This window comes from Plectropomus leopardus, chromosome 1 (assembly GCF_026936395.1).
Source record: "Plectropomus leopardus strain MGB_pleo_1.0 chromosome 1, ASM2693639v1, whole genome shotgun sequence".
Taxonomy (NCBI): Eukaryota; Metazoa; Chordata; class Actinopteri; order Perciformes; family Serranidae; genus Plectropomus; species Plectropomus leopardus.
Genome location: NC_142176.1, coordinates 272501 through 285180, shown reverse-complemented (window position 1 = coordinate 285180; position 12680 = coordinate 272501). Strand labels below are relative to the sequence as shown.

At 48.3% G+C, this 12680-nt stretch overlaps 1 protein-coding gene across 1 annotated transcript in view; it reads right to left on the bottom strand.

Moving 5' to 3' along the window:
- Positions 1–455: 455 nt before the first annotated feature.
- trpm1a (transient receptor potential cation channel, subfamily M, member 1a) overlaps positions 456–12680 on the bottom strand; it is a 43128-nt gene continuing 30903 nt past the window's right edge. Inside the window, exons 13-28 of the mRNA XM_088086843.1 lie at positions 12214–12264; positions 11779–11919; positions 11445–11474; positions 10719–11011; positions 9757–9985; positions 8902–9030; positions 8687–8827; positions 7758–7886; positions 6536–6787; positions 6261–6435; positions 4938–4958; positions 4496–4640; positions 3452–3654; positions 3108–3240; positions 2587–2963; positions 456–2316 (exon numbers count right to left, since the gene is read on the bottom strand). Of these exons, the coding sequence (XP_087942969.1) occupies positions 1685–2316; positions 2587–2963; positions 3108–3240; positions 3452–3654; positions 4496–4640; positions 4938–4958; positions 6261–6435; positions 6536–6787; positions 7758–7886; positions 8687–8827; positions 8902–9030; positions 9757–9985; positions 10719–11011; positions 11445–11474; positions 11779–11919; positions 12214–12264 (3081 nt within the window). The 3' untranslated portion in view covers positions 456–1684. The remainder of the gene's footprint in view (positions 2317–2586; positions 2964–3107; positions 3241–3451; positions 3655–4495; positions 4641–4937; positions 4959–6260; positions 6436–6535; positions 6788–7757; positions 7887–8686; positions 8828–8901; positions 9031–9756; positions 9986–10718; positions 11012–11444; positions 11475–11778; positions 11920–12213; positions 12265–12680) is intronic.

The following is a 12680-nucleotide window of genomic DNA, read 5'->3' as shown; positions in this document are numbered from 1 at the left end:
TTGACTCTAAACCTGTTTGACTCTGAACCTGTTTGACTCTGAACCTGTTTGACTCTAAACCTGTTTGACTCTAAACCTGTTTGACTCTGAACCTGTTTGACTCTGAACCTGTTGGGACAGAAACCTGTTTGACTCTGAACCTGTTTGACTCTGAACCTGTTTGACTCTGAACCTGTTTGACTCTGAACCTGTTGGGACAGAAACCTGTTTGACTCTGAACCTGTTTGACTCTGAACCTGTTTAACTCTAAACCTGTTTGACTCTGAACCTGTTTGACTCTGAACCTGTTTGACTCTAAACCTGTTTGACTCTGAACCTGTTTGACTCTGAACCTGTTTGACTCTAAACCTGTTTGACTCTAAACCTGTTTGACTCTGAACCTGTTTGACTCTGAACCTGTTGGGACAGAAACCTGTTTGACTCTGAACCTGTTTGACTCTGAACCTGTTTGACTCTAAACCTGTTTGACTCTGAACCTGTTTGACTCTGAACCTGTTTGACTCTGAACCTGTTGGGACAGAAACCTGTTTGACTCTGAACCTGTTTGACTCTGAACCTGTTTGACCCTAAACCTGTTTGACTCTGAACCTGTTTGACTCTGAACCTGTTTGACTCTGAACCTGTTTGACTCTGAACCTGTTGGGACAGAAACCTGCTGCAGGCAGACGGACGCTGATGAACCCAAACAAACTTCATCACTGTTGATAAAATCATCAGGAGAGATTTTACAACCGACAGGAAACACACGACGGCTCACATCATCAGGAGACGCAGAGACTCAGAGACTCAGAGATGCAGAGACTCAGAGACTCAGAGACGCAGAGACTCAGAGACGCAGAGACTCAGAGATGCAGAGACTCAGAGATGCAGAGACTCAGAGATGCAGAGACGCAGAGACTCAGAGAGGCAGAGACATACAGATGCAGAGACTCAGAAGCAGAGACATGCAGATGCAGAGACTCAGAGACTCAAAGATGCAGAGACCCAGAGAAGCAGAGACACACAGACGCAGAGACTCAGAGATGCAGAGACACACAGATGCAGAGACTCAGAGATGCAGAGAAGCAGAGACACACAGACGCAGAGACTCAGAGACCCACAGTCGCAGATTTAGAGCCCTGCAGCTCCGCCATCAGTAACTGCAACTACATTTTGTGGTTGTTTTGAGTCTCTGTGGCTGTCTTCTGTCTCTTTGTGGTTGTTTTGACTCCCTGTGGCTGTCGTCTGTCTCTGCAGTAGTTTTGGTCATCTGCTGTCTTTTTGTGGTCATTTGCGTCTCTTTGTGTTCATTCTGAGTCTGTGTGAGGTTGTTCATGTTTTGTGGTTGTTTTGCATCTTTTGTGGTCATTTTATGTCTCTTTGATGTTGCTTTTTGTCTCTGTGGTTATTTTGTGTCTCTGTTTTTTGTGTCTCGTTCAAGCTGTTTTGCATCTCCTCGTCTTGCATGTCTTTGTTGTTGTGTTGAGTTTCTCTAGAGTTGTTTTGCATCTCTTTGTGGTCATTTTGTGTCTCTTTGTAGTTTTTTTTGCATCTCTGTTTTTTTGCGTCTCTTTGTAGTTGTTTGGAGTCTCTTTGTGGTTGTTTTGTGTCTCTTTGTGGTTCCTCACTCATTGGACAGTTCAGAGTGACCTTAGGTGTCCCTCAGTGTCCCTCAGTGTCCCTTAGTGTCCCACAGGATCAGCAGTCAGAGTCTCTGGACGTGGTCCTGGACTGTGTCCGTCCCGCTGAACGCCGACACCAGGTCTCTGACGCTGCCCGCCGATCGAGGCGTCTCTTCGCTGTCCTTCATCGTCCTCGTCCTCCTCAGGTTGGCGTTGAGGCTCTTGGAGCGCAGCATTGGGTACATCCTGTCCTCCCCCACCAGCACCTCCTCTGCAGGCTCCTCCCCCTCTTCGTTACCATGGTTACTGTCCCCCGCCTCAACCCCCAGTTCCCCTCCAGACGGCGCAGACGCTGTCTCCTCTACTTCCGGTTTGGTTTCGTCCCCCCCACTGGTTGCCGCTGTCCCTCTAGAGAGGGTCTGGTCCTGGTGGGCGGGACTGTAGACGATGCTGCTGATATACTTCCTGTTGGAGGCGGAGCCACTGAGGGTGGGAGAGGACGACTGTGTGACCTTTGACCTCTCCAGAGGGAAGGACTGCGCTGCCTCCAGACGGGTTTTCTCCGCCCGTTTCTCCACGCCGGCGACGGACTGTGGCGGAGCCGCTCGCGTGTCGGGGTCGCAGGGGGAGATCAGGATGTCCACGTTGGACAGAGACTGAGTCCTCTCCTTCAGTCCCCGCACCTCCAGGGACGAGCCGGACTCCCTCTGCTCACCTGGAGACAGGAAGTAAGAGCACATCACATCACAGCGCCGTCAACATGTAAACAAAGACAAACAAACAAGATCAATAACAACCAAAAAATAAGACAAAGAACAAACAAAAACAGACAACAAACAAACCGAGAAAAAACCCAAACAAACAAAAAACAAACAAACAAATCCAGACAAATAAACAAAACAAGAGAAAAACCCAAACAAACAAAAAACAAACAAACAACAAACAGCATAAATGGATTTGTGTCTCGTCTCTTGTCCTCTCCTACCTGTTGTGTTTCCTCCCTCTGTGTGTCCCCCTGGTCTCTCTGGACTCAGCTGGACCTTCCTGTCCTGTCCCTCGGCGTCGCCGGAGACGGACGCCCTGTCTTCGTGCTCCAGCTGGTATCGGTACAGGCTGTATCCGTCGGCGCTGTTGAGGCTGCCGTGTCGCAGCAGAGCGGCCGGCTCGCAGACCGACGATGCTCTGGATTGCGTCCTGACGAGCTCGGCGCGGTCCACGCCCGCCAGCTTCTCCAGAGCGTTCATCATGCGTCCCGAGAACTCCTCCAGCTGCGCCAGGCGGAGGTCCACCGTCTGCAGGGACGCCTTCATCGAGTGCTCGCGCTCATTCACCTCCTCCAGACGCATGAACATGTTCTCCACCCTGAGAACACAAACGGGAGAACGTTTGCTTCCGTCTGCCGCTCTGAACGGAGCTTCATCTGCACATAAAGGATTACTGAGACAACTGTGGACAGATAGAGACAAATATGAGTCTGCACAGACGGACGGGGCGTCTCCTGCTGACCTCTCCGAGGTGACTCTGATCCTCTCGTTGTTGGACGACTGCTTCTCGTCGTCTTTCTCCCTGAAATATTCCTCCACACACTGCTCCTCGAACTCATACAAACTCTTCAGCTCGTCAGGACTCAGCACCAGCTCTGAGGACACAGACATTTCAGCTCTGAGGACACAGACATTTCAGCTCTGAGGACACAGACATTTCAGCTCTGAGGACACAGACATTTCAGCTCCGAGGAGACAGAAACATGGTTTAATCTGCAGACAGAGAGACAGACGGACAGACGGATGGACATACAGACAAAGACACAGACAGATGGAAAGACAGACGGACGGTCAGGCAGATCTTACGGAGCCGTCTCTCGCGGTCGTCGCGCTCGCCCTCCGTCCTCCGCCTGCAGCGGCAGCAGAGCCTCTTGAGGACGATGTAGATGTGGGGGAGGACGATGAGGGGGGGCGGCAGGATGGGACGGTCGTGGAAGGTCATGATCAGCTGATAACGTTGGAACTTCCACACCTGGTTGGAGATGGACTTCACCTCGAAGAAGGTGTTGCTGCGGAGACAAGAGGAGGCAGCTTTCAGAGTCTACCCCGGGTTTGTGTCCGGAGCGTGATCGGAGACTCCCGGAGAGTTTCTGTCCCAGATCTGAACAAACTGAAGAGATATTTTCTGAACGTGATCAAACTCAACGTGGAGCTGACTGCGTTTCACTGAGTGATGTCACGTGACTTCTCCTCTGGTGATAACACCCCAGTAACCATGGCGACAGATGTTCAAAACATCAGCAGCTTTATTTCTGTTGCAGCCACCAAAGTAGCCGTCATGATTTCAATCCGAGGCCACGTAGGCGTGTTATGGAGCCGGGATGGAAAGGCGAGCCCCTCATATGTGGGAGGGGCCACGTATGAGGGATTTCTGGGAGATGTAGTCCACGATTTCACAGAGGAATTGTGGGTTAAAAACTTTCTCTGAGTTATGTGATGCAATAACAGCTCTTGTAGCTCCTGCTGCATCATGAGGGAGCCAGTTCCTGTGACCTCACAGCGTCATGTGACCTCACAGCATCATGTGACCTCACAGCGTCATGTGACCTCACAGCGTCATGTGACCTCACAGCGTCATGTGACGCTTTTTTTCAAAACTGACGTGTTTCCATCAGACGTATTTTACACTGACAGTTTAAATTTGCACAGTTTGAGAGTTAATGAGACCCGTGTCCTGTCAGTCCTCCGTCAGGGCGGAGTCACTGGTGTCAGACAGAGTCTGAGTGAGTGTGTGTGTGTGCATGTGTGCGTGTGTGTGTGTGTGTGTGTGTGTGCGTGCGTGCGTGCGTGTGTGTGTGTGTGTGTGCACGTGTGCGTGCGTGTGTGTGTGTGTGTGTGTGTATCACTGACTTGAAGACGGCAATGAGCAGGTTGACCAGCAGGATGTTGGCGACCAGCAGGTAGCACGCCATGATGGCAGGAGTGAGCCAGGCGCCGGGGATACAGGGAGGAAGCTTCTTCCCATCCTCATCGTACATGTTGTCCCCACATGGAGCTGGGACACATAGGACACGCTCTGTCTCACTGATGTCCACCTCAAACAGCAGATGTTGTTATTTCATAAGCGCAGATGAAAAAGTGAAAACTGAGGGTTTTCGTGCTTAACACGAAAACCATCAAAATATCGACGTCATCTGTCGTCAGGATTTACGCCGAACTGCCGTCAGCCTCGGAGCTCCTCCTGACGCCGCTTTGAACTTTCACCTCCACAAACTCAGCACAGCTTTTATTGTGAAACAGCCACAGGAAACACAAAATCAATTCACTTCCTGTCTGTATTAGAGACACTTACGGTTGATTTCCATTGCGTAAACTGTCCGTCCACAATGGAGGGGACACAGAAGAGACAGAAAACAAAAACATGAACAGTTAGAGGACAGGAAGTAAAAAAACACGTCTCAGCGACACTTTCAGGAAAAGAAAGAAAAAAGTGCAGATTAAAAAGGCAGTTAGAGGACAGAGAGAGAGGACAGAGAGGACAGAGGACAGAGGGAGCGGACAGAGAGGACAGAGGGTGAGGACAGAGGGAGAGGACAGAGGACAGAGGGAGAGGACAGAGAGAGACGACAGAGGACAGAGGGAGAGGACAGAGAGGACAGAGGGAGAGGACAGAGGGAGAGGACAGAGAGGACAGAGGGTGAGTACAGAGAGAGAGGACAGAGAGGACAGAGGGTGAGGACAGAGGGAGAGGACAGAGGGTGATGGCAGAGAGGACAGAGGGTGAGGACAGAGAGGACAGAGGGTGATGACAGAGAGGACAGAGGGTGAGGACAGAGAGGACAGAGGGTGATGACAGAGAGGACAGAGGGAGAGGACAGAGGGTGATGACAGAGAGGACAGAGGGTGATGACAGAGAGGACAGAGAGGTCAGAGGGTGATGACAGAGAGGACAGAGGGAGAGGACAGGGTGAGGACAGAGGGAGAGGACAGAGGGTGATGGCAGAGAGGACAGAGGGTAAGGACAGAGAGGACAGAGGGTGATGACAGAGAGGACAGAGGGTGAGGACAGAGAGGACAGAGGGTGATGACAGAGAGGACAGAGGGAGAGGACAGAGAGGACAGAGGGAGATGACAGAGAGGACAGAGGGAGAGGACAGAGAGGACAGAGGGTGATGACAGAGAGGACAGAGGGAGAGGACAGAGAGGACAGAGGGTGATGACAGAGAGGACAGAGGGAGAGGACAGAGAGGACAGAGGGAGATGACAGAGAGGACAGAGGGAGAGGACAGAGAGGACAGAGGGTGATGACAGAGAGGACAGAGGGAGAGGACAGAGAGGACAGAGGGTGATGACAGAGAGGACAGAGGGTGATGACAGAGGGTGATGACAGAGAGGACAGAGGGAGAGGACAGAGGGTGATGACAGAGAGGACAGAGGGTGATGACAGAGAGGACAGAGGGTGATGACAGAGAGGACAGAGGGTGATGACAGAGAGGACAGAGAGGACAGAGGGTGATGACAGAGAGGACAGAGGGTGATGACAGAGAGGACAGAGGGTGATGACAGAGAGGACAGAGGGAGAGGACAGAGAGGACAGAGGGTGATGACAGAGAGGACAGAGAGGACAGAGGACACTACCAGCTGAAGGAAGTCTTACTATGAACTCTAGTCTTACGGTCTATGGAGTCTGCAAACACCTCTCCGTAGATCATCCAGTACGGCATGTAGAAGATGTTGCGAGCGAGACGCCACGTTGGCTCCTCGTCCGGGTGAAGGATCGCCTGCCGCGCCACGCCGAAACTCATCAGCACCACCAGCATGATGACCACGAAATACAGCATGTCGATCATCTGGGAGGCGAGAGACAGTTTGTCTTTAATCGTGTGTGTCTTATCAAAAATTAAAAGCAGGTTTCATTGTGTCTCTGCATTCGGAGGCAGGTCACGGTACCATTTTTCCGATCATCATGACGTAAGGTCCCAGGTACTTGTTGACCCCGAAGATGTCGAGGACTCGGATGTACCAGAAGATGATGTCGACGCAGTAGATGACGCGTCCATAGCCCATGGACGGCTCGCTCTGCAGCCGCAGCAGGAGGCCCAGCAGGAAGACGGAGATGGCCACCAGGTCCGTGATGTTCCAGTAGTCCTCCAACCACACGTTGATCTTCTGCTTCAGCTTCCCCGGCTCCGACATCAGGATCTGCCGGAGGAGCAGCGAGGTCATCGCGTCTGTTTGATCACATTGTTTTCTAAAGTCTGCTCTGCTCACATCGTTTTCAGTCTGTTTGACCAGATACTTATTGATGATATTGATTTTAAAGCTGTTATTATTGTGCATTTAGCAGGGGCGTAGATCTGAGGACAGTGGGGGCTCGGTCTGGGGGGATCCCCCTCTGAATAAGCTCTCGCCCTAAAAACCTTCTTTAAAAAAAACAAACCAAATACACAAACAAACTACACATTCAGGGCTTTTCTTGAGGGCCTGTTGAGGCGTATCAGATGACTTCAAGCACCGAGGAGGGACTTTATTCAGAAAAATCTGGCAGCTTTTCCCCAAAAACCCTTTCAGATTCCCTTTTCTTTTTAATATTCTTGGTAATTTTTTTTCTATTAAGATTTTTGGTGATTTTGAATGAACACATCTTCCAAACTGGCAGACTTTTTGGTTTTTAAGGAATGTTTCCATTAAAAAAAAAAAAAAAATGGCTTTTTAAATTATATACATTTTTCAGTTTTAGAATTGATGAAAATAATGATTTTTTTCCTAATTTTTTTGTTGTGATCTTTTAAAACTTGACATTTTTATTTCTTTAAATGTTTCTGGTGATGTGTTCTCCTGAAGATTTTTTTTTATTTAAACATTTTTGGCATTTTTTGTCAATAAACTTTAGCCGATTTTTTATATTTGTATTTTTTTTATTTTTGGGAGATTTTTTAAAGAAAACATGCCTCAAAAGCTGCAGGCCCACTACATTAATCATACCATTTATCACAGCCAGAAACAGTAAAAACACAAATCATTGTTCGATTTTCAAATTCTCCGATGGTCCTGAACACATCATGTGGGGCAAAAACGTAAGAGCACAGTAATAAAGATGAATCCATGTCAGCTGATGTGTGCCGGCACAGCCGTGTGTTTGGTGGTTTCAGGTGTGTGTCGTGTTGTTTACCTGACGGACTTTCTCCAGTCCCAGAGTGATGATGTAAGAGATGACGATCCATTCCTGCAGAGTCGGCCATCGCTCCATCTTCACCAGGATGATGTAGTTATACAGCATGAGGTACACCAGGTACGAGATCTGAGACACACACACACGCACACACACACACAGGTGAGCACACACACGCACACACACACACACACAGGTGAGCACACACACACACACACACACACAGGTGAGCACACACACACAGGTGAGCACACACACACACACACACACACGCACAGATGAGCGCACACACACACACACATAGATGAGCACGCACACACAAGTGAGCACACACACACACGCACAGATGAGCGCACACACACACACACACACGCACAGATGAGCGCACACACACACACACATAGATGAGCACGCACACACAAGTGAGCACACACACACACGCACAGATGAGCGCACACACACACACACACACGCACAGATGAGCACGCACACACACAGGTGAGCACACACACACAGGTGAGCACGCACACACACACTGCTGTAACTTTTCATGAAGCTGAGAAACTTTTTCGTAACTTACGTTTTGACATTTCTGACAAACTATACTGTCGTTTTTGGTTGTTTTTTTCGAAAAGCTAAATTATGAGGATTTTGTCCTTTTTTTCAACCTGCTATACTATGACATGTCTTAACATGCTCTGTTATGATGTTGTCAGTCCGACGGGTCATATTTTCAGTATTTTTCGTCAGCTCTTTTCATGTAAATTTTAACGAGCGTACAGTGAATTCGTTAAAATCTTTGCATTTATTTGTCTTTTTAAAAAAACGTAGGGAAGTCGTTATTTTCCTCTGAATTATTTCATCAAACTGAAAACTGTCAGAAAGTGGTCTGCTGAAAAAAACGCAGAAGGTGATGTCTGCGAACTTGCCGTGTTGAACCAGAACTTGGTGAACGGAGCGTTGTAGAACTCGTAGATCTTCCTGCCGACCGGAGTCTTCTTCCTCTGTTTCTTCTGGTCTTCCTCTTCGTCTCCTTTCTTTGACATGGTGTCCACGTTGGAGACGCCGTCCTGAAACAAACGCCGTCACTCAGACTTCTGTCAGATTGATGCGGGTGGGGACAATGAAGCTGCCGGTTTGGTACCTTGCTGGATTTGTTGTCATCATCTTTAATTCTCTCGTCATTTTCTTTGGACGAATGAACCGAAGCTTCGTCTCCAAGACGAAACTCCATAAGGAGGATGGCGGGAGGGAAAACGATCCCTAAAATCACCTGGAGACAAAAAATCATCTGGTCACATCTCATCACATCAGACAGATGTTTGGAGATATTATTATTCTGTTTTATTAGACTACCCTCCATCCATGTTTCACACACACATACTCAGGTTTCAGAGCATCTCTGACTAACTCTGTCTCTGAAGGACACTGTCTCTAGACTTTGTCTCTGAGGGAAAACAGAATCCTTAAAAGACAGACCCTTAGAGACAGAGACAGTCCCTTAGAAAGTCTCTCAGAAACAGAGTCCTTCAGAGACAGGTCAGAGGTGTTGGTACGTGGACGGAGTGGGTGGTGCTGGTGTGTGGACGGTGCGGTTGGTGTCTGTGCAGGTGGTGCTGGTGTGCGGTTGGTGTCTGTGCAGGTGGTGCTGGTGTGCAGTTGGTGTTTGTGCAGGTGCTGGTGTGCGGATGGTGCGGTTGGTGTCTGTGCAGGTGGTGCTGGTGTGCGGTTGGTGTCTGTGCAGGTGGTGCTGGTGTGCGGTTGGTGTCTGTGCAGGTGGTGCTGGTGTGTGAATGGTGCGGTTGGTGTCTGTGCAGGTGGTGCTGGTGTGCAGTTGGTGTTTGTGCAGGTGGTGCTGGTGTGCAGTTGGTGTCTGTGCAGGTGGTGCTGGTGTGCAGTTGGTGTCTGTGCAGGTGGTGCTGGTGTGTGGACGGTGCGGTTGGTATTTGTGCAGGTGGTGCTGGTGTGCGGTTGGTGTCTGTGCAGGTGGTGCTGGTGCCTTGAGGCTGTTGCTCTTGCCCATCCGCAGACAGCCCATCCACATGTCGGTGAGCAGCATCTGGCTGCAGGTGTGAGCGATGAAGTCTCGGTGTTTCGCAGCGACGGCGAGCTTCAGGCAGGTGGAGTTGCTCCAGTTCTTCAGCTCGTACGTCAGCAGCTTCATGGCCACCTGCTCGTCGTGTTTGTACGACTGATCCAGCAGCTCGTAGGCCAGTTGACCGAACTCCCTGCACACAGGAGACATAGGAGACACGCAAGACATGTCAGACTCCACCTGTCAGACTGGCTTTTTTCCTCGGACACCGTTTGTCTCTTGATGACTCGAGCCGAGCGTCCTGAGAGAAGATCGTCAGGCAGCAGCTCTGAAACCGTGTTGAGGTGAACGTCGTCCTGTCCGTCCACTCGGACTGGTTCACATGACAGCAACGACGCAACGTTTCTGTTTTCAGATCAGCAAATCAAAGAACAGACAGCTGGATCTATTTTGATACTCAAGCTTCCAGCTGGTCTCCAGCTTCGTCGAACGTTAGATTCGGTTGAATTTAGGTTGTGATGTCGGTGGGAGAAATTCACCGCCTGATGCCAACGTCAGTTTGACGTACAAGAAGAATACTGATGACAGATGATAAATGATGACAGATTTGTGTTGAGAAACCAAACGTCTCATGCCAATGTAATTTCAACCGTAGGATAATTAGGTTGTGAGGTATAGAGAACAAAATTCAATGTCTGCGAAATGTCACAATGTTAACGTCCAAATAACATTTACAATTCACCGTCATTAGACAATTAAAATATCGTAAACTCTGATTTTCCAAAGTCCAACTTTTTTTTTTGACGTCATACTGACGTCTGTGCCATTCGTGCTGTGATTCTTCATGAGAGACTTCATGTCAGAGATCAGATCCCAGTCTACATCTGTCTCTGGTCTTAATAGGACCTGGTCTCTGTGGGACTCACTTGGAGTTGTTTTCCAGGTCCTGGTAGATGTCGTCCACCAGTTCGCTCTGGGACGACTCGTGGGCCATGGCCTTGTAGAGTTTACAGGCCACCAGCGCTTTGGCCATGGCCTCCTCCCCCCGCTGCCACAAGAACAGCGCCATCTTCTGTCGTTTCATCAGCACGGCCCAAACCATCAGCTCGTGAAACGGGTACTGGAACCTGCTGACCTCGGGGTCGTCCACGTCGATGTCCACCTCCTCCTCTTTCTTCTTGTTCTTCTTTCCTTTGCCCTTTGGACGGGGTTCGTCATCCTGCAGGAACCCGTCCACACATTAGTCAACTTGTAAGTCCACATGTTAGTTTTCATGTTAATGTACGTTAGTCCACACGTAAGTGCACATTAGTCCACATGTAAGTTTGCATGTTAATCTACATGTTAGGCCACATATTAGTCCACGTGTTAGTCCACAAATTAGTTTGCATGTTAGTCTGCATGTTGGTACATGTTAGTTGACATGTTAGTCCACTTGTTAGTCCACTTGTTAGTCCACGTTAGTCCACGTTAGTGCACGTTAGTTTGCATGTTAGTGCATGTTAGTGTGCATGTTGGTGCACATTAGTCCACAAATTAGTTTGCATGTTGTGTGCATGTTGGTACATGTTAGTCCACTTCTTAGTCCACTTGTTAGTCCACATTCAGCTGATGTGCAGCAGGAAATATTTAAAATCAGAAAAATGACAAACCTCCATTCCCAGCAGTTTGAGAGCTTTGGGCTGTGAGAGGAAACAGGAAAAGGTCAGTTATTGATCCAGAAAGCGTCAGTGTGAAGGCCTCTTTATGTCTACTGTGTTTCATTAAATCTTCTACTGATGCATCATATCCTTATAATGTTCACAACCCTGAATCACTTCAGTCAATAATGACAGCAGTCTTTGTGGCAGAACCTGATCATTTTAACCCTTTGTTTCCAACAACATCGCAGGCACCTGGACACGCTCTCAGTGTTACAGTGATTTATGTCGGACAGTCCTATCCGTGTGCAGATCGCATGTTTGTCTTTGGCGGCAGTTTGCTCACTCGCTTGAGGCCGTACAGGTTGTTGTACAGCGTCCTGAAGCTCTTCCTGGTGTAGTTACAGCGATAAGCTCCGCCCATCAGGAACTCTAGCACCAGGCCGATATCGATCAGCGTGATCTGATAATCTGGAGGGAGATTACCCTAAAAAACACAAAACAGAAAAGCTTTAAACAGGTGACGCTTAGACTGCAGAATATCTTCCAAAGCAGCGAGTAATTATTCAGTGTGTACAAAGTTCATCAGTATTCACCAAACTATAACTATTCACTGCATGTCGAGATTAAGAGCATATAGTGCACATTACTGTGATTATGGTGGACAAAACATTAAGATAATTCAGAGGAAGGATGTTTTTAAAAGATAATTGTCAATCCGAGAATACACTTATTGTTCTGGAGGATTCTGAGTTTGAAAATAATAGTTTAAAAAACTCACCTTTTTCACGTCTCTGACCACAAAGTGCAGCGTGTTCGCTGGTCCCAACTTCTGCAGAAGAGAACAGAAAAACAAACAGGAAACTGATGAAAAGTGAACAGCAAGTGCCAATAAAAGTTACGGTACACCATTTTGAAGAAGTTTTTGGTGCAGAATTGCAAAAGAACAGTCCAAGATCCAAGATCCAACATTTTTTTGCCAGATGCTACTAGCTACAATATGTCCTTTATAGCCATTTTTGGGACATGTCAAAATTTTGACATTTTTTAGTAAGGGATTTTCAGCTTTTTTTTACAGCATGCTAAATCATGTGGTTTTTGGCCTTTTTTTGATATTGTAATCTATGGCGCAACTCTACAAGCTGTAATGTCTTTTTAAACCATTTTGAGAAATTGTCAAATTTTGACATTTTTCACCATACTACACTATGCGATTTTTGGCATTTTTAGACATGCTAAATTATGACT